Source organism: Neopsephotus bourkii, unplaced genomic scaffold (assembly GCF_033783945.1).
Source record: "Neopsephotus bourkii isolate Nb327-2 ecotype Australia unplaced genomic scaffold, CSIRO-AGI_Nbou_v1 NB_911, whole genome shotgun sequence".
In the NCBI taxonomy this organism is placed as follows: Eukaryota; Metazoa; Chordata; class Aves; order Psittaciformes; family Psittacidae; genus Neopsephotus; species Neopsephotus bourkii.
In genome coordinates, this window is record NW_026901405.1 from 317,803 (window position 1) to 340,323 (window position 22,521).

Consider the following 22,521-nt stretch of genomic DNA (forward strand, 5'->3'; position numbering starts at 1 on the left):
GCAGTAGAGCTTGCAACACATCTCATTGTTAAATAAATGATATTTATCGCAACCTGCACATTACATTGAAACAAGCAAGCAAATAGATGCTGAACGTGGCTTGTGACACTGCTGTTCATCCCACAGTGGATGACTATAGGGTCCTGTTGCGGTAGGCATGATGACCATAGTAATCTCTTGCCAAATCATACCGGGTTTATTTTGGTACTTGCATTTTGGTACTTGCAGTGTTGTGGGTTTTGTTCACAGAAGCGTTGGCTACACTCATCCTGAGAACTTTCGTAGTTGCTTAGCCATTGGTGTTTCACACCGTGCCAGATGCAACAGTCAGCTTCTTCCACATCATTTAAAAATGATGCTTGCTAAATAACTAGCAGCTGCTGTACTCAGAAATAAGAGGGGAAATGTTGGACTCTTCTAAGATCCTGAAGTTAGGATCTGATATCACAGTGTTGTAGGTAGGGAAAGTGTGTAGGGTGGTAGAAAAATGGGCAGAAGACAGATTTTCAAGAAAAGGACTTAGCATTGTAGCCTGGCTTTCTCACAAGTACAGTAAAAGATCTGTCAAATGCCTGAGGTTAAAATGCCCTGGGTGTCTGTTTTGAAGCCCTTGCTGGTTTTGCCAGTTGCATTGTTCAATACCTTAATAACTACATCCAGCTTCACTTTAAAGCAGATTTTCGGGTTTTAGTCCATATTTCTCATGTTGGCAGTCTGTATCCCAGAAGTTGAGGCATCCCAGAATGACACAATGTTTAATGAATCCTAAGCTGATTCATGACAATGTCCCTATTATCATTTACACTCCCCCCCCCCTTAAAGGCTTCCTGTGTTGAATCTGCTTAATGCCCCATGTTTGATACCACTGCAGAGTGGAAGGTGGTTGGGGGAGTTGAACTTCCATGCACGTGGGATGACAGTGAAAGGATGTCACATGCTGGATAGATGTGTACCGCATCCCTCTGTCATGCCTGGTGTGCAGCTGTGATAAAAGCCTCCAGCTGTAGCCAGCTAGCAGATGTTTTAGTTGAGGTAGGCGAGTCCTGCACGGTTGGTGGTAGAGGCAATGGGGGCCCTGAGCTCCTGACAGCGCGTAGCAGAGCAGGCTGGTGTCAAAGGACCTCCTGTGGTGCAGGAAAACGGAGTGAATGTGTAAGTAGTCTTCATCCAAGCTGGATGAGTGCTGTCAAGTAGTTTCCTCAATTCTTTCGCCAATTTGTCTTGATTGCATTGACACTCTCTTAGCATCCACATCCTGTGATTATTCCAGTGAGCACATTTATGATGAGGAAGGTTTGTAGAAAGCGTAGATTTCAGGTAAATCTCACCAACAACAAATGTGGAATTAACAACTGGCAATATCTCCACTCAAAATTTACTTTAAGCTGTCAAATATTCAGGCAAGGGTGGGAACAAACATGGCAGGTGACCCAGCAGTCCTGTCCAAACTGCTGAAGCTTTTACAGCAAAAGCTCTTGCATTTAAATCATGCACTCAAAACTATTGATGGAGATCGTAGTAAAATAAGTTTCAATAAGGACTAATTTTAGCTAGCGTAATCTATTTCCAGTTTGCGAGTTGAAATATTTGATGAAATATATTTGTTTCTTTCATTTTGTGCCTTTAAAAAGGAATGGAAATGAGTTGTAAAAAAACCCTGAACTATTGTGGAATCGCTCACAGCTGTATGTCCATCCAGCCTCTCCCCTTTTTGCCCACGTTGCTCATCTCAGGGCTAAGTAATTCTTTTTTTCTTTTTTTCCTTTCTTTTTTTTTCCCTTTGAGCCATTGCAACCTTCTTCCTTTCTTACGTATGTGGTTTGGGAATGACCTGTGATCCTTCAGATGCAGGCAGGGGCATCATTCACAGCACCGGTTCTTTTCAGCAAAACCCACAAGAAATCATATCCTGACTGTCCCATTCAGACACACAGACAAAGGTACTTCCAGAGAAATCCCGACACTATGGAGCATCACTTGTCCAGGGTGGATTTTATGTGATCTGGCTATTTAGTTTCCTTTGAAAGGCGTGCTTTGTTCCAGGGAAGATAAAATCCATTGTAAATTTTCTTATTTTCAAGTGTGATAGGTGAGTTACTGGTTAAAATTAATGGAAGGATGAGGTGCTTTTGCCCATTCTATCCCAAAACATCCTGATTTTTCTGGTGTCTGTCTCTGTAAAATGGAGTCAGAATAGACATTTGTTAAATTTATTCATCACACAGGCTTGATAAATGACAATGTGCAAAACACTTCAAGTTAAAAGGGAAGAAAGGGACCCCAAAACCTATAAGACAGCTTTTCTCATGCTAGCACTTTCCCTCTGCAGTATCAGCAAGGAAATGCACCCTCTGTGAGAGTCATTACTCCTGCTTCTGATTTAATTATCTCTGGTTCTGGTTTAGTAATAGAATACCAGGTTGAAAGGGATCTCAGGGGTCATCTGGTCCAACCTTTCTAGGCAAAGCATGACCTAGACTGGATGTCCCAGCATCCTGTCTGGATGAATCTTAACAGTGTCCCATGTTGGAGGGTCCAACATTTCCCTGGAGAGATTTAATCAGACTCTAAATTACATGGGATTGAGTCTAGTCAGAGTATAACGGGTCCTTCCAAGGAATGCACTGCCATAAGGAACTCCACAAAATAATCCAGCACCTGAGTAGTGCTAGAGCAAACGTTTAAGATAGGCTGGCTTGGCAAGAGAGATCACATCACTAACAGAGCCCAGGCTGCAAGTAATTATACTCTACAACCCTGTACAATGCCATAATAAGTTACGGTGAATGAAACAATACAAACCCCTATGTCCTGATGGTGTTTCAGAGGAATCATATTATTTTGCCTCTCCCCTTCAGCTGAGCACTCTGTTCTTTGGGCTTCTTCCTAAATTGCTGCAGAGTGTCAATATACTTATAAGCTGCAGCCCACTTCCAGCATGGAGGTGGCTGCAGTCCTGGGACAAGTGGGGTAACACTCGGATGCTGGCATTATTTGTTAACGCAGTATTTTTGGGTCAGTATTTTTGGGTCTTTCTGGGTGCTAAGTGCTATATAAATGCAGGGCATCTTTATTGAGTAAAATGTGTCACCTTGTAAGTTAATTTCTAATTACACAATTACTTTATGTGGCATTAATAAAAAGTAATATGAGAATTTTTCCAGCAAAGTAATCTTAAGTAAATAATTTTTGGAGACCAAGTGTTTTATTAAATTAATTCTTTATTAGCCCTAATTTTGACTTCAAGCCATTTTTACTAGTGCTTCGGCATAAAATTATTGCATAATTACTAATACAGTTGTCATACTTATAAGTAATGGTTTTACTTAGAACAAATTAAAAAGGATTAGATATTTTTTTAGAGGGCATTGGGTCTCGGGGGTAATCGTAATAAAGAATAACTTAACTTCATTACACCTTCCCTATGTCTGATCATCCTTTGGAAGCATGGTCTTATAGAGGTCACCTCGCCTGCTATTTTTCCTGTACAGCAGCCCTTTCTGGAGTGGAACAATCTGCATTCTTTTACATTCACTCAGCAACTAATGAAGTTTGTGGGGTGCAAGTGGTTTCAGCTTCAAGCTTCTGCCAGATGTTACCACCCCACAGCAGGGACAGCTGAATAGCTCATGAAGCAGCCCCATCTCTAGCACGGTTTTACAGCCAGCCTAGTAAAGTAAGCCAACATCAATTTGATTCATGCTAATCGAGTAAGCCGTAAAGTGCAGCAGCTGACCCAGGAGCTGTTTGCTTGTCCCTTATGTGGGAGCTGAAATCTCTGGGAGAGAGGTTTGATGGAGAGCTACAGGCCATAATGCCCTCAGCCATCCCGACTTAATTTGCTGATGCAAGTGTGGCAGCGTTCTCTAGCAGAGCATACATTTAGTGCTGGAAGAGGAGAAGAGTTTAGCCACTTAATCTGCTGAGGGACTGGAAAGAGTCAGAGCATACAGGCACTTGCTGGAATTTCTTTGGGATACTGATGCTAACACCTATACTTAAATACATGGGAGGGATGAAAGAAGAGATATATATCTACCTGAGGAGTCAAGGTCTCTGTTGTATCTCAGCCAAGGTTCAGACTACAGCAGTGTGCACTAGAATACATTTTGGATCAGTGTGGTTTTGGACAGCAGCCTCCTGTGTTACCCCAGTGATCTGTTTGGGTCTGTTACTAGATTCGGTAGCTTCACATCCTGCAATGCGTGTGTAGTACTCGGAGCTGTTTCCATTAAGAACTGATACCATCAGGCTAGGAAGGATTTCTAGCAGAGTGATGTAGTACTGTAGCTGTATCTAGTCTCTTCTCAAAGGGGATGAAAATCTTCACAGGTTCTTCCAGGTCTGAACCCTGGGTCAGTATTCGTGCAAGGCTTGCCAAGGTCAGGTCATTTACTGCTTTGGTTTTAGATGTTAAAGCTTCTTGCCTGTGGAAGTCACATACCTGAATACAAAGTGCAGAATCTGAGCAGGGAGAGAGAAACCTCTGAGAGGAATGATCACTCGGAACCCCTCACCCTAGCAAACAGGCAGGCATCCTGAGGGAATGGTGGTCTGTGATTGAGTGGGTAGGATGAGCAGAGACCACCTGTAGGAGCAGCCACCTAAATCTTCTCTTTTATGCCCATTGTGAATAAACTGCATTTATCGTTACCTGCACCCTTTGTCTCCAGGCTTCTGAGGTGTTGAAAGCTCCAGTTAAATGTCTCGCCCAAAGAAAACACTGTCACATTTGCATAATATTTTCATAGACACCTAGCTCAACCTGAGCCTGAAGGGAGACAGGGATGTTCCCTGCATATTTTATATTCCCATCCTCAATTCCCACCAAAACTAGCTCTGAATTGTGGCATGGATATGCGTATAATAAAGAGAGAGACAGAGATAGTTGAGAGGTCTGAATTTGTCTGGGGTATTTCCAGACACTCTTAGTTTAAGAAGCTACTTACACTCTATGGAAAACGCTGAAATAGTGCCATTTAGAAACAAATCAGCTTCCATTTCACCTCTTTCTCAGTATTCCTCTTCCCTCATTCTTCATTACTAGGTACATCTGCATGAAAACAGAGTCTTTTTTTTTATATCTTGGGAGTTCATCTGCCTCTGCTGATTATCCCCTCCCTCCCCTCTCCTTCTGAAGTCATTATCTTCTGATTGCATTACATTTGCAGCCATCCCACCGCGGGCTCTCTCCTCATCAAGATTCTCAAGCTAAGTAAGTGAAAGGATAGGTCAGCTTGCAGAGGGGAAACCTTAAGGAAAGCCTTGCCCTGGCAGAAGGGGCATTGGGGTCCACTCTGTGTCACTGCCTCTCAGCCACGGTCATGCTTAGCCACTGGTATTTCTGTAAAGGTGGGATGAACCCAGTTAAGTTTGTCCCACAGATGGTGTCAGGGGAAAGCATTTTTGACATGTATTTGCTGCAAAACACAATGTCATTAGGTTGCCTACCCTGCAGATGTTTGTGAGGTTCCATTGAATTATGGAGTCTTACACCGTAGGAGTAGGGGGAGTAACTGGAGATGTAAAATCCTGCTCATTTTCTCGAAACCAGAACTTTGAAACCTTAATTACAACAGAGAAAGTCTTGCTTAGGGCAGGTAATATTTGTTCAAGTGGATTGGAACAGCTTCCTTAGGAGAGATTGAGGGAGATGCTTCTCAGAACAAATACAACCGAAGTCTGTATCCTTGCTTTTAGTCAGAGAGTGGATTTTTTCATGGGTCTACTGTGTGTAGTTGTAGCAGTGGATTTTTACTAATCAGTCTTGCTGTGTGCTACAAAACATACTTATTCTCTGTTGAAACATCTTAATGGACTTAACAAATGTTGGAGCTACGCTGATCAGTATTGTTTAAGAGGAGAGGGCACAGAATAGTTGTGGCTTAACTAAGGTCACAGAATAAGCCAATGCAAGAGTTAAACCCAAGTCCCAGGTGTTCAGCCACACAGGCCTGCTTTTCAATACATCTGTCAGACAATCTCCGTCCGCGATTCTCCTACCTTTTATTTCACTGAACTCATTTACAGATTTAAAACCAAATTCATGCTGCAGTATTTTTCATATTCATCTTTCCCTCCCTTTCTTCCTTCAGCCAGAAGAAAAGGCTTCAAAATGCAAGAATAAAATAGTGTATTAAAGGAAGAACTTCAGAGTTCTTAATGTGCCTCTGTGGTGGATTGGGAAACAGCTCTCCTAACATATCCTTTTCCACTGACCCATCAGAAGAACATTGGCATTGCTATTTACATTTCTTGCTCCCACCTACACGCAAGTTGTGTCACAAACATGTTTGTTTCCATGGGTCTACCCCAGCTCCTTTGAAAATATTAAAAGCAATGGGAATAAGTTCCTCTTACTTCTTGTAGCAAACCCCATACGTGTCCAAGACAGCAACAGGGCCATAATGATAATGCAAAGCAAGAGGCAGAGGAATTTGTAAACAGTTTTGTACAGGGTGAGAATGACAACCTGTTCTTCCCAGACAGATGCTTAAGCTGTTCTGGTTTTCCCCAGGAGGCATTGTAAAGGTAATTCTAAGTAACAGCTCCAGTACATGTGTACGCTTTGTATCTCTGGATAGGTGATGCCAGCAAATATTGAATTTACTTCTAGAATTAAGTGACCATGCAACAGCACGTTATTGCATTTAACGCTACTTCTGTACCGCAAAGAGTATCAGTGATAGAAATCAGTTTAAATGTAGGGTGATCTGATTTCCCAGTATCCCATTACAGCTGGTAGCTCTGCAGTGTTATTGCAAAGGGCTTGGCATCTCTAAGTTGATTAACGCATCCGTCTTGGGATGCATCTGCAAAGGGATAAACAGCACAGTGAGTGGCTTGATCCTTCAGACCAAGTGTTTGTTCCTTAAGGCTGTGCCAAGTACAGGATCATGATCTCTTTTCTATATCAGATCAACTAGGTGAATTAATTTCAAGCAAGTTGTGAGTTTGTTTCAGGTTGTGTTCCCTATGAGGATTTTCTTGGGGCAGGACTAGACAGGATGACTTCTGTATGCAAAGAAGACTGCTTGACTTGAAACCAAATATTTATGCAGAACGAGTATCTACTTCCTGAGGTTGATCCATACTTAAAGATGGTAAGGAAGTTGGTTAAGTTGCTCCCAGTTGTGTACCCTTTGGGGATATGAGGCAGAAAATAAGTCTGAGGCCAGCAACAGCACATCATCTGGTGATCCCAGCACGTAGCCTGTTTCATGTGCTATATATGCTCTGTCTTGTAAAAAGGCAACAGAAGAATTCATACTGTTGCAGTTAATCACTGGATTAAGATGCCATTTGTCAATACCAATGTGATTTGTATTATAAATTACGGTAGTGTGAGTCTCAGACATGTTTTATCAATGTGTTTCAAACGATTCAATAACAATATTTTCTGACAAATTAACAATGCCATGTGTTTTCACCCCACCCCTTTTAAAATCAGCCCATTATGAGCGTTTCCATCAGTGTAATCACAACCTCTGCAAAAATTCCTTCTTAAGAAACTATTACCAGGAGTCTCAAAATCCTTCACCATAAACAAAGCCATTTAGCCCTCCCCAATCGATGGCCTGCTGTGTTGCTGCTAAGATGGCTGTACACACATGTTGCACAGAAAGGAATTAATTTGCAGCTTCCACAGACATTTGTGCTTGTTTTTCTTGGTGTAGAGGGGGAAAGAGAGGAATATTGTGGAAGGAATTAGTATTTCACTGAACTCAGTGTTTATTGCAGAGGATGAATCCTTTAGTCTGCAGAAAGTGCCACATTCAACTTGCACATTGGAAGAAAGTTTTCCATACTAATTCATAGCAAAAATGTGAGAAGGGCAGAAAACAGAAAGGAGGCCTCAGAGAATTTGACTGTTTTTTATTTGGGACATCCTTTGTGGGCAGAAAAATGTCCACAAATCCTGCTATTGGTTAAACAAATGTACCTTGTTTCTTCCAGTCATAACTTTCTCTGTTTCAGTTCTACCTTCATCCTTCTATTCTGCCACTGTATGTTCAGGCTGATTCCCTGCTTTCGTAGCCATGGGCATCACGTACCCAGTCTGGCAGTGTACCACAATAATTTTATTTTTTCTTTTTTCATACAAATTGTAATTTCCTGCTTTTAAAAAGATGAATAAGTGTGGTATTTCTTTCTCTTTTTTCTTTCCAGGTAAGTGGCCATTCCTGTTTTATGGTGGTGAACAACCAGCAAGCCTCAGCTCTCAAAGGTACTCTTTGTGGTATGGTTTCTTTCGAAGCATCGTGAAGTATTTTCCTCATCCGAGTTTGTATAGCACCCCTGCAGGAGGTCTCAGATAGATGAACTGGGATTTAACCTTAACCAACCAATAATTCTTCTCCTTTGGTTTCCGTGGTTTAGTCTAGTCTTACTGAGGTGCCCAGAAATAAGGAGCTAAAGGTATAGTGGCAGGAGAGATTGTTCATGGATCTTCAACCGCTAGGAACAAAAATATGAAAGGCTGTTAGCACAGTGGGAAGCAGGCTGTGCAAAGCTCTTCCAAACATACGGCCAGCTTATACAGATGCGCTGCCTCTTGCATATTCTGATTCCTTTTGCATTATTCTCCATGGGTGCCTGTTAGAGGAACGCTAGGGAGACATATGTATGCACTAAAGTGTTCAAAATGGTTTGTACAGCATTCCTTGATCTGGCAGGGCGATTGCTACCAGCAAACATCTGACTCTTTGCTGCTGCTGCTGCTGCTGCTTGTCTTGGGGAGGAGGCATTGCTCAGTATTGCAAACCGGGACCATGGAAAATAGTTAGTTAGGCCCCCAAAATCATACAGTTGATTTCAGTGGTGTTGAAGTTGCACTTGCACTTGGTTTTTGGTTGTTTTGTTGTTGTTTTGTTTGTGCTTTTTGGTTTGGTGTATTTTTAGTTTGATTTGTTTTTTTATTATTATTTTATTGGGAATTTGGAGCATTTTCCTTTTTTTTTTCTCCTTCTATAGCATGAAGTTTTTTCAAATTAAACAGGAAATAATGACCCTGAATTTATTTCCATGAATGCAGGGATGGGTCTTTAAGGAAGAAATTTTGATGACGTAAGCTGTATCAATCACTGGGGAGACTATTGATCCACCATGAGACTGATTTTGCTTCAAATGCAGGGTTTTAGTGGCATTTTTATAGGAAGGAAAAAAAAATAGCATTAAATTGCTCAGAAGCAGAGAACCCCAGCTCCCTGATACATAAGATGATTTTAAAGGTCTCTGATTTGTTGCCTGATAGTCTTTGGTGCTGAACAGGCAATTACTTTCTGGTGTGACTAAACTATTGTCTCAAATGAGTGAGCTGGACACAGCTCTGAGTATTACCAAGAAATGAAAGTCCGGAACACATTAAATATCAATATTAATTAATGAGGAAATTGCCTTAAACCTCCAACCTTCTGAAAATACCTTCAAGTGGGATTACTGACATAAAGGATTTGATCTAATTATCAGTGGTAATTTCCTTTATGATGGTGGGAGCAATGCTGTTGTTAAAAAGGCACAGTCAAGATTAGTCACCTACAGTACGTGTTAATCCCTTATCTGTATTACTGATATTTTAAAGCTAAAGCTTTTAGAAATGATCACCACTGGTCCTGCTTCACCGTTTATTCAGTGTAAGCAATTAGATGGCTCAATTTCCTCCTCCTAATGTGCTGGGGTATGGGTTTTATTTCTTGAAGCTTTCTTCTCCTGAAATTGGCATTATTGGTTACACTTTCCCAGCCCTTGTGTGATTTGAAATGCTCGTTGTACACTCGAAGAGTAGGAGGCAGGTAGATAGATTGAAACGATTTAGCAAGATTATGTGTTTTTTCCCTCTGGCTTAGCCATTAGAGGTAAGCAAACTCTGTGAAATAAACAAAACCCAAGAAAATGGTGATGAGGAGGCAGGAGAGTAATGACAACAACAACAACAAAAAAAGGCATCTGGAAGATACAGCACCTTGATCTCCTTGATGTGAATGCTTTTTAGGTGTGCCCAAAGTAAGCAGCTGTGAGGAGGCCTGCGTCTCATAAGACACTGAGCTCTATGTCTGGCACTTCTTGACTGGGACAGCACAGAAAGGTCTCATGGAGGCAATGAGAGGTGTGAGCCCTCCGCTACCACTGCATGGTGGTGGATGCTCCATTAGCTTCCTGAGGAGCAGGGGCTGCTGTCAGTCGTCATGCTGTAACAGACACAATTATCTCAGAACAAAATAGCCCACAAGGGCTTGGACGCTTTGTGAACCCCAGTGTCTGCCAATAGGGTATCTAGACTAGAGAAGGCTCCTGAAAGAGAGAGATACCTCCCAGTCTTCAGCCTTGGGAACAGTAAAAGCTAAGCTGACAACATGCTGCCTCCAACACTGACACAGAAAAATGCTACCTATCGATGCAGTTCATTATCTGGTACTTGGATCTCAGTGAATAAAGTTGCTGCTGAAGAAATCCCACAGCCACCAATGTCATATCAGACAGCACAACATGCTATCAGCTCTTAAATGTCCAACTCATCAACACAAATTGGTTCCTCTGAACAGCAATCCCATGCAGAGATCAGTTTTCCCTTAACATTGCCTTTTTTCAACCCCTCTGTCATGTTTTTCTTTCTTACGTACTTTGACTGGTCAACTGATCTCTTATTACATAGGTCTCGAGGTATTTTAATTGGCACACAGACCTCATCTGGAAATGAATGTCTTTTATTGGTGCTTTGATTTGTTTCTAATGCTGTTTTATTGACAACTGTTTCTGGGTAATGATCCAAACCTCTGCAGTGCTTTTATATAAACACATGATGCTTTCATATGGAATAAGGCTGGGAGAGGGCTGTGTAGCTGGCAGGCTTTGATTCAGCAGTGGTGCCAGCAGGTACAGGACCTATTCCCTGCTCCTGTTCAGGAAGCAATTACAAAAGTCCCACCTTTTAGAGAGCTGTCTCATTGCCGTGCATCAAAACAATTGAGCAAGAAAGGGCAACATAGACGAGAGGTGTGAGAAAATCTGAGAGATTCGTGTGTGACAGTGAGACCTGCTCACAGTTCTGCAAATTAGTGAATAGAGATGATGATCATGGTAATAAAGAGCAAAGACAGTGAATCACAAAATGCACTTTATTCACTTGTTCTGAAAACTGCTAATTGTCTATACCTTTCTAATGCTCTGAAGCAGATTTCAGAAGAGTAATAAACCTTTGGTAATATGTCATCTCTCCCCTGTAAGAATCAATCTTTGCTGAGTAGCACAGCAATACTATTGTAGGTAAGATCTTTATGTAAAATGTATTAATGAGTCTTTTGCATATAAAAAGAGGGGAGAGAGGAACACTGGAAGTTCATTCCAGTGACACAGTTGCTATGCACACAGAACAGAGTGCTATGTTTGAAAGGAAATGTGGGCTTCAGAAAATGATGGAGGATGTGCATGTGTGCAGTTATCCTCTGTGACTTGGAGAAAGAAAGAATGAACATAATGGGGGCAGTCATAAATGTTCATGTCTGCATGCATATGCACACATATGCTTCATACTTGCACGCTCATACATGTGTGCACAAGCACAAACCTGTATCTATGTCACTCTATTGTGAGACCTCAGAGGGGTTAGGAAGGATGTCTGTGTAGTTTAGCCTTCTGCTTTATGGATCCAGAAAGCTGTGTATAACTAGTTCTCAAGTCATTTATTAAAGATCACCCAAGCAGGTGAATAGGAGTGTGGCCTTTCGAATCCTTGCCCAGCATAATAACCATGGAGAAATACTTCCAGCTAATCTAGGATCCCTCCGTACCAGCAAGAGAGAGAAGAGCACCCGCAGGTAGCACGAGGAAAGTATGAAGTGTTTGCATGGGCTTCTCACACACACCTCTCTCCCACCCCAACCCTGGCTCCCAGAGGCCCTAGAATGAAAATACAGAATCATAGAATACTTAGGATTGGAATAAATCTTCTGTTTTTCTCTAAAAAGTCCCCTGTGTGTAAAAAACCCACTAGGTGATGTACCTATGGTTTGAAACCTTCACAGGGAAAATGTACTAGAGAGCAACTATTTTTGTATTGAGTTAGTCTTTTAAATGAAAACACAGTTCTCCAGGAGATGTTTGGCACCTTTGTTAAAAACCTGACACCCTCTTCTGATGTTTCTAGCTCATCGCTGACTCACTTCTTAAGTTCTTTTCTTGCCATTTCAAAAGTGGTCCCGTACTGCTGGAACTCACCAGGTTATCTCAAAGAAACTACATTTGAAGCTTCTAAGACAAACTGCTTTTGTGATAGGGTGCTGCTAAGAATCACTGAAAGTGTTTTCCAGTTGTTATACATCATCTGTATTCTGCCGAGTCCCATATTACAAAAATGGCTTGTCTAAATCTTTCCTGCAAAATGCTTTCTATGGATCAGGCAAAGAGTTCTTTCTAACCCCAGGGAGTGTAAGTTTCTGAACTGGAAACCACCTGGTCTGGGAAGAAAAGTGGTAGAAAGGAGCAGCCAGACTTTCTTTCAGTACAAACATGTCGAAGACTACTATTTAATCAAGAAGATGGTAGGTCCTCTTCCTCACTGCCTTAACTAGTGCCAGTCATAGTCTTATTCTGGGGGGGGGGCTGTAAATACTTTTCTTGTGGAAGGCTTAGAGGTGCCATGACATTTATGTGAGAAGCAAGTGGGGAGGGGTACACTGCACCAGTTGCATCTGCAGCATCTTCAGAGAGGAAAAGTCAGATTGAAGCTCTGGCTCCCTGCAGAGAATAGTTTAATAGGTGGTGTGTTACCTGTGGACAAAGGTGCAGTTAGAAGGATTGGTTGTTTGCCTGTCTACCTGCCCAGGTTGCTGTATTTCTCCACTTGAAAGCCTCCCATTTCTGACCTAACTATCTTGCTGGTCCCTCAGCAAACCTCTAGATAGCAGATGCTCAGCTGAGCGCCATGGGCAGCATGGGAGACTGCTACAAATGGTCTGTAAATCAGTTTGTGCTGTGCAGCAAGGCTCTAGCTTAATGATGAGTCAGAAGAAAATTGCTATTAATATTTAATGTGCAAGCTGAATGTCTGGTATGCTGTTATTAGTTACACATCATGAGGAGTGCAGTATCGGCTACCAGTCAATGCAGGTCGCTTCCTTCAATGTTCTCATTCTGCAGACTTAATTCGTGCTGTATTTTTCCATTCACTGAGACAAATATCTGCTCCATTTAAAGGAGCTTAGTCAAAATCTTCTGGCTAAATCTTTAAATTGGTGTGTCTAGCTTTCAAGACCCCTTTCTGTGAGATGCTTGATTACTTTTGAGAACAATTCTTCAAGCAGTAGGGCACTACCTTCTCTTTAAAGGGGTTCTGTGCTGCAACTCTGTCATGAGACTTCATGAGAGGAAACACTTCAGGGTTGACCCATAGGGAGTAAGAAGAAGGGATCTGAGTTCTTTGCTTGCCTAAATCTGCTCCTCATGACCAACCTACTGCTTGGCTGTGCTTCAAGAGCTACTTACAGGCCAAGGCTGTATCACTTAACCAGCAACACAGTGCTGAAGGCTGCTGGATAATCCAGATTCCCAGCTGCAGGAGGAAACAACTTGGCAGCAGATGCTTTGCCAGTGCTGGCTCATGCTGAAAACCATCTGCCTCCACAGCCCCACCATGTGCTGCAACTATGGAGACCCAGGGGGGACTAAGTTAGTCCCTATTTGTGACCTCCTTCTCAAGCCCATTCATTCACTGACATCCCAAGAGGAGTCATAGTTGTGCTGCTAGGATTTCTGAATGCTACTCATTGAGGAAGGACGGATGCCCTTGACTTAGACCCTTATCCTGAAGCAGCCCTTCTTTTCAGTAGGATAAGGTTTTATCCATGAGTATGAACAATGTCCTCAAGGGTATGTTAGTCTAGGCCAGTGTTTTGTCTACAACCTGTGCAAAAAACACACTTTTCAGAAAAGCATCTGGCCAGTTTCTGCAGTCTGTTCCCTTTGTATTCCCCTAGCAGACACAGTCATGGGACTGGTGACATTAGGAGTCGCATTCCTGCCTTTTGGCTTTCGTATCTCTTTTTGGCCTTCTTGTCATGAATTTGTCCTATTGCTTAACCTGCTGGTATAATCTGCCCCTGCAGCCTCCTATGGCAGAAGATTTGCTACATGCTATATGATAGAGAAATCAGAGAAAAAGAAAGATAAAGAAAGACCATTTAAGGAAAAGCAACCATTCTGTTGCTAAGAAAGGACACATGGTTTACAAGTAAATGATTTTCTCTTCTTGTTTCCTTAATACTGCCTGGGAGCATTTGCAGCCTCAGGGAGATGCATTGACTTATGGTAAAGGGAGCAACATTAAGACTTACAGGTGCCCCTTCTGCTCCCACACCGTTTTCATGCAAGGGCCTGTCCTTTGCTTTCAGCAGTGTTACCACTGATTCCCAGCAGTACAGCTTAGATTAGATTCAGAGCTTATGAGCTTCTGCATCATTCATTCCTCTTGCACTAAATTGACCAACTCTTGAAGCCCTACTTGCTTGGAACCTGCACCAATAAGAAGATGAAATGAAGCAAAACAATTGTATTTATAAAGCATGTCTCTTCTTGTGGCATTTAGGGGAAAGCATGTGCGGTTCTCTTTTACTCTATTTACAAGATATACCCATCTCCTGTTTGTCTTGGAAAAAGCTATGACAAGAAAAGCAACAAAGCTATACACAGGTAATAACACTTTTGAAGTGGCTGCTGAAAAAAACCCACACAAATGTATAGCTTCTAGCAGAAACAGTTGCTTTTCTGTCTGAGTATTAACCCATTCCCCTCCAAACACCTATATTTTCTATTCCCGGTATTATGGTAGAGCACGTCTTCAAGGCACTTCACTGGAGCAATCTCTTATTTATCAAATTGGGATCAAACTTGCTGCAGGACTCCTCACTCAGCCATGGTACTCATCTGCACTTCACGTGGGAAAATGGAAGTGATCTTTGAAGTGAGGACTATAAGAGTGAGTTATTTGACCTGAGTAGTCTTATTTTGAGACTGCTCAGTCTCTGCTTAACCAGCCTATTCTGGCCACATACGATATTATTAACAGATTAAAAGTCGGGCTCCACAGTGTCATGATTTTGTTGTTTCTAAATTTTATCAAGCTTGCTGGAAACACATCAGAGATTATAAATGTCTGCACACAGACATTTTTCTCATAAAAAATAAATAAACAAAAGCAATTTTGGTGCAGTAGACCAAAACCAACCCAATAAAATCATTGCATGAGGTAGCAGGGAGGGGAAAGATAGGCAGAGAGTGTGTTTTGACTCAATTTATTAATGTTATCATTAATAATCTTACAAATCACCTGGTTTTGTGAAGTTCCAGTGACACAGTCCTTCAGACTGTGCCCTTGTGCCTACTGGTGTTGGTGATGCCTATCAATAGATTAAGCATTTGAACAAAGGTTCAAAAATGCAGTAACTCTTCTTTCAGTGGAATAAATGTGAAATGTTCTTTTGCATTGGAATTAAGGTCATGGTAGTTTAAGATCCTGGAGCATTTTTACCCACTTCAGAGCATGCAGCTCAAGAGAGAAGGAAAATTCCACTTAGGAATAATTGCATTTATTCTGATGCTCTTTTCTTTTCCCATTTTATGCCCCCTATGGAGGTCCCTGTCTTTCTGGCCCCTGCAAAGTAGCTGCATTTCAACAGATGAAGTGTGTGGAATTTGCAAAACATCCTATAATTTCTTGGGAAGAGGTATAAATACTGGCTCTAATATTGGCGCTAATAAGTTATGTGCATGTTTTTTTAAACCACAATCAGGGTATAAAGATTTTGCTGTGAATTGTAAAATTAGCCAAAGCTGCCTGGCGTGTCGCTGCTGCACTTTTTCTCTTCCACATGACATATTCTTAACTAAGTCAATCATTTACATGGGCTTTAAATTTAATTTAAATGTAATGAATTTAAATTGGGCTTTGCTCTATTTCAAGGTTGTTGGGTTGCTTTTCTGTAAGTTAACATTCAGCACAAGGGATCCAACTTCTGGGTTTTGGTTTCTCCCTCACTCTCAACCCTCCTCCCCTGCCTTTTTTTGTTTCCCTTTTTTTACCACCTTCCCAAATCAAATCCAGCCACACCACCTTTAGCTGACTTGTGGCTCAGGAAAGGTGTGGGACTGGGAGAAAGGCGGCAATGCAGTCACAAGCTGCATATGCAGTGGTGTGAGAATCACTGGTTGGAGCTAGCTACTGGAGGACATCACAAGAAAAGCTGTCCTGAGTTTAGCAGTAGCAGTCAGTTTTTCTCCTTCTTGGTAGCTGGTGCAGCATTGTGTTTTAACTTTCAGCCTGGGAACTGTTGTAAACCCAGGACAAAAGGTAACAGATACATTTTCAGGAGGAACCGCACAATTCTCCCTGCACATTAGTGCCTATCTCAGCAATCATTCTCTTCCTCGATCGGGAGCCTTCTTAATCCTCCACCCCATCGCCCTCCTCCATCAGATCTCCAATACTTCTGAAACAAATCAAATCAAGAATTAACCTTTCAACCATGAAACATTCCTTTGCTATGGTACGTGTGTCCCCTCTTAATCACTGTTGTAAAAACATGAGGCAAAGAGTACACAGCGTTAGTGGCACCGGACTTCTACGTTTTCTACAGTTTGCTTGTGTGTCTTGTAAAGATCCATGTGTCCATTTTAACAGGAATCTCCTGATTCCTCTTCCCAGGCATCACGTTGGGGAGATACTGCTTTATGATGGGCCCAACCTGGAAGAGGTTCTATAAAGCTCTGGGTCGTCTTCCTACGTGTGACAGGCAGCCATTATCTGTTGACAGGTGATCACGCATCCCTGTGGGTCAGTGATGCAGGGTTGCTGGTACATTTACCAAAGCTTTTCTTTACTTGAATAAAAGGAAGTGTAAGTAGTCATGGCTCAGAAGAGTCAGGATGAGCAGTGTGGGGAGAGAAGTTCTTGGCAAGACTGGAGGACTTGCATTTGAAACAGTGGAAGAGGTGAGTTTTGAATGGCTTATGGACTGTGCCTCACAGAGCGTGGTCCCAGCACTCTCTTCCAGAAGTGGAACATATAAACAATATGCTTTGGGTATTCTGCTTACATCTGTAAACTCTTGTTTTCCTGGTCATTTCTGCCACATCCCATGTTCCTAACCAAACTTGTTCCCGTACCTGTCTCTGTTCCTGATGGTGCCATTTAGCTTTATCAATACTTGGCAGGGATCTAAACATTCAGAGATATTCACAGATTAGAGCTGCTGACTGAACTGTGGCTGCTCTGAGTTGCACCTTTGTTCATTATATGGTCCTGAACCAGACAAAAGATCTGTTGTGTTCAGTAGTCTGAATCCAGCAAGAGACAAAATATTTTTCTCATACCAAAGGAGCAAAAAGAAGCCCAAGAGACCAAGGTGTATTTAAGCCAGAGCCTACCACACACTGGCAGTGTAAGCTGGAAGGTCCTCCATACAATGATAGGGAAGGATGTCCCTATTGCACTTTGTAGTGCCCTCTTTGTGGGCTTGTTTCTCTCCAGTTCCTCTTCTCCCATATCAATTTCATGTTCTGTTACATTTTCTTTCTCCTAATTGGAACTGGCATTAATTGATACTGTTCTGTTTTCCCTCATCTGAATGTCATCTTCACCCTGAAATAAGGACAATAGACCTGTAAATCTTGCAGTGTGCTAAGTCTCCTTTCATCTTCGAATAAGAACTAGGGTGCAACTGCCATGGGACTCAGTATTAGCTCTATTACAGTGGTTGCAGGCTCACTATGAGTTAACAGAATGCTGGTTGCAAAGTACAGGAAAAATATAGCAGTTCAATAGTAATGAAGTGACAATTTACTAACATAGCAAAAAATGGAGTGAAAATTATAGCATAGCTGATTCATCACTGTGTTATTCTACTTAAACCAGTAGTGAATCAGAGCCAGCAACTTGGGAGAGGTTGTTAGAGGCTTTATGAAGTTTAGAGCCATTTACCAGGATACACTCAAATTCATTTCGTTTCATTATGGCCATGATAACCTTACATGTTTGGAGACAGTGACTTTTTGGGTCTCTGTATTATTTTTGCCTCTTGAAGGATGAATCTGTGGCTGAGATTTCTATGTGCTCCTGCCATGCAAGAGCTACTTTGGAGAAATGTTAGTTATGAGAGCATAACCACAGCATGTTGTAGCATCACGGGGTATGCATGGTAACTTCTAAAAGAAGTTTATCACTCCTATGCACTTGTGAATGCAGCAAACCTTTCTACTCAGTGTTATTCTCGCCATTTAATTAGAAGTACTTAGAGTCTTCTTGATCTAATATTTTTGAGAGTTAGGTAAATAATTTATAGGGTACTCTTCACAAATGGCTACAATGTGAATTCAGAGCTAATCTGCTCCTCTGGAGGTACATACAATTATCAAGCTTATACCAGAGCAAGCTAATTAGGAAGCAATCATCATCAACAACAGCTGTTCTTAGCACACTGAAGGGTGGAGGCTTCCCTTGCACCATCCGCTCATTCCTTTCTTTTCTCCAGCTATCGGTATGCAAAGCATCTCCAGATGTGCTCCTGTGCAACCACTCACTCCCAACTCAGTGTTCCTGCTGCCCAAACAGGCAGTTAATTTCCCCAGCAAGTTATTGTCATTTTACTAAGGATGGATACACATCTGGGGACTGGTGGAAAGGTGAAGTGTCCAAAGTGTGGTTTGCCCCACTGCCCAGAAATGATGAGTGCAGACTCATGTTGACTACACTGGGTTTTATGTTTCTATCAACTGTAATATTTCAGCTGGGATAAAATCTATGGTAAATTCACAATAGAAAAGTGGATTATTCCTACAGCAGTACTGTTAAACAGTAGTGGCTAAAAACACTGCAGTCCATCCCCTCACTGACCTTACCTTTGTTCCTTTTAACCCCATTATGAGCAGTGCTTGGCCCATTGGATGGGAGTCCATCAACTTATGCCTCAAAAGTGGATAGTAGCTCTACAACCTGAAGCATGCATGAGCTCAGCAGATACTCTTTTTTTTCTTGTACTCCCCTCATGTCACATAATGGGAAGCCAAGCTGGTTGTCCTTTGTTGAAACTAGTATTACCTGCTTGTTCAGTGTTCTGCCTTGGCGCCCATTGAAGTGCTTTCTACTAGCAGAGTCTTTGTGATGTGCAGATGAGATGGAGAAGTAAGAATTAGCTATGGAAGATCTGTGGAGAGAGAGAATGAACAAAGGGGGTTTTGAGATCATTGAACTCCAGCTCCCTCATATTCCCCCAGTAAGTGGAAGTGCCTTCCAAAGAGCAGTGAAACTTTGCATGGTAAGGAAATGACATGTAGGCAACAAGGCTGGAGGCACATGCTGCTGTAAACAGCTTTTATCCTCAGGAATGTATGACTGAAATGTTTTTAAAAGGACAGGGTGTCTGCAAATGTTACACTGCTTTTCCATTTGTTTTCTACTTTGTGTGCAGGTCTCATCGGGGCAGGCTTCAGCCATCAAAGCTCTGACCCTAGAGAAGGCCACAGAAAACTACCCAGAAAGTTTTGGCTGTCTCCATTTTCTATTGCTCTTCTCTCACTAACACAAAGCACAGGAGAGCTGAGGGGAAGGGAGAAGCTGACTCTCAGTGGAAATGCTTTGAGAGACCTTGTGAAAGGGAGTCTTCTCCTTAACAGATGATGTTAGATCTGTCACTCCTATGTTTGGTCTTTCCCAATGCTTTCCCATGGCTGCCAGCAGAGAACTGCTCCTGGAGGTGGACAGAGATGCCTCTCAAGTTAGTAGGCTTCTGATGACATGGAAAAGCAGCTCAATAAGCAATGATGGAGACCAGAGATCTTGGCCTCCTCCTGCCTTCCATGTTCTCTGAAGGAGGTGAAACTTCTGCACAATGGAACAGCTTCCTAATGGAAGTCATATCTATAGAGGAGACAGAGAGGTGTTATGCTCTATCCAGCCTAGTTTTCATACTGCACATAGGGGCCTCCTGGTACAGAGCGAGCTGTACGCAGCCACAGGATTGAGAAGTTATTCAGCTCTCCTGCAGAATCATGAGATGCAAAGGAAGAGCAGGGGTTTGGGGAGAGGAAATATGGATGTCAGAAGAGGAATTCAGGGTTGGGAAAGCCTCTGGCAGCTTTATAGATGAATCCACTGCCAGATGTTAATTGTTTTCTGTATAGTTTTCAATTGATCTGTAATTTGACTGTAGATTCCAGGCTTTTATAATAAATTGTGTACAAAGCTAGCCACTTAAGGAGATAATAAAGACTCAAAGGCAGGCAGAGCCATAAATTTGGACTTATCCAGGAGTAAGAGATAAGTTAGGGCCTCTTTGGTGGTGGTGCTTTTTCTCTTTTTCTCCTTTTGTTCTGTAGCAGGAGCAGGAAGGAACCAGAGTTTCAGTGCTCTGTAGACAGAAAAGTGGAAGGTAAAATCCTAGCCATGCTTCAGGCACATTGCTTTTGGTGGGTGATGCCTTAGCATTCATTTAACCTGACAGATTAAAATTCCCATTTACTCTGATAGTGCAAGAACCTTTGCAATGATCAGACTTTCTCCTTTGTTAACTTATGTGCATCCACACTCACCTGTGTGTCCATCCATCTACTTTTTGTCTTCTCCCTGCAACCCCTCTTGCCTTCACTTGCCATGGTAGAAGCCTCCTGGATGGCAATAACCTTCAGCCTTTGGTTTTAGTGTGGTCTCTTGAAGTTCATTTCAGGGGTTTAAGACTGTCTGCATACAAATAATTCCATCTCCTTCTTGGAAAACTCCTGGAAAATCAAGTGTAAGCGATGAAAATAAAGAAGGTTGGGTCTTCTGTTCCTTCTGACCCTCTGACTGGGGCACAGAGGTGTGGTCCCAAAGAATAATAATGACAGTGAGTGTATGATCACGCTTTGTAGTATGCTGTGCTGCTGCATGGGGTACATAGCACATGCTGGCCCCAGCAGAATGAGTTTTCCCTTCAAAACTATTTTTTTCCTACCAAAATGTTCTGAGAAAATCAGTAGCTTCTGCTTACATTCTGCACCATGTGAGAATTACACGATGCTGTGAGTAGTGCCAAGGGGGTGTGTAGAACTATGTGACATAATAAGTTGTGCAAAACTTACCTAAGAGGATATTGAGCAAGAGTCACAACAGAGCTCAGCTCCAGTCCTGGACTCATTGCTGGCATGACAACACCAGGTAGTGGGAACTAGTATTGTTCTGATGGCTTCAGCAAAGCTAAACTGATTTGCATCACCTGATTGCACGGCCCTTTCCCATCGGCTTTGTGAAGGCTGACAGTGCGATAATATAATCTGTAAAATGCTGAGAACAGCCACTGTGCTGTTGGACAGTTCAAAGAACTCTGCAGGAGGCAGGAGCCCCTATCATCCTGAGGTGATAGAAAGAAAGAGCATCTGCTTCTTCTCATCTTTGCCATACAGGGGTAAATCAATGCAGCAAGCAGCTGAGAATGGCCCATTTCTGCCCCTGCTATGCTATGATGCTGTGAGTGTACTCTTCTTCCCAGTGCTGTACCTACCTCTGTTGCTTCTTTCATTTGTAGACATCTCTATATACTGCTTATAGCTGCTTCCAGGTCTGTCTGCTATGGTAGTCAGTGCATCTTGGTTATACTAGGCATTCCTGCTTCAACAGAGTGTCTAGGCTAGGTGACCACCTTAATTCATTACATAGTTCTGGTTAGGGAGTGCTTTTGTGTAACCCCTGTGTTTCGAGTTTGTGCTGCTGTATGGCCACTGAACCTGCTTCGTTCCTGTTTGACAAAGTGCATGGCTAAATTTGTACTTTTTGGTAGTATGTGAAGGGATTTCTTGTGATTTGGAGTTGTGTTAATGGAGGTCATTGGGTGTTCCATCTGTCTGGCTATAATTTGCATTGTTGGGTTCTCCATCTGTGAATGGGCCCATACTCAATGTTCAGTTGTGTCTGCCAAAGCATGTAAGAAGTGTATGCGTTTGTTGCCTCAAATGCACCCCCATGCAATAGGCTCTGAAGATTTTACTGTCTTTCATGCTCTGCAATCTCAGTGCTCTGTGTGTGCGTGTATGTGCATGGCTTTCCTGCCCTGTGAATGTAGCACCCTCTCAGAACAAAACGACAGCCAACCATTGGCTCTAATGTGGTGTGGACTACCTGTCACATGGGGTTAGCTTTTCTGATGTAGGTTACTATGACAAGCTCTTATTTTGGATGTGCAGATTTGAAGCTGAATGCATGTAGAGCAGCATCGTGCAGGGTGACAGACACTCCTTGTGTGTACCTGGAGCCGTGCCTGTTACCCTGTGATGCTGAGGATGAAATCCTATGTGAGTACTGGGTAAGCGTCCCTCCAGTTGCATTAAAAGTCACACCACCAGACTTCCTACACCGCCATCAGCTTCCCTGATGAAGAAGTGACTGAGAAAAGTGAGTGTCAGGAGCAGTATTTGATGCCTGGAGGCACTGGTGGAGCTTGGTGTAGGGGAGTGCTCAGGGCTAGGAGATCTGGGGGGCTACAGAGCCAAGGAGGGCACTGGGAG

General features: G+C 42.4%; 1 protein-coding gene across 1 annotated transcript in view; it reads left to right on the plus strand.

Annotated features, from left to right (window-relative positions):
• The first annotated feature begins 8,175 nt into the window (after window positions 1-8,175).
• The window catches only part of LSAMP (limbic system associated membrane protein), a 425,251-nt gene continuing 410,905 nt past the window's right edge, over window positions 8,176-22,521 (plus strand). Inside the window, exon 1 of the mRNA XM_061357680.1 lies at window positions 8,176-8,227. Within this exon, the coding sequence (XP_061213664.1) occupies window positions 8,191-8,227 (37 nt within the window). The 5' untranslated portion in view covers window positions 8,176-8,190. The remainder of the gene's footprint in view (window positions 8,228-22,521) is intronic.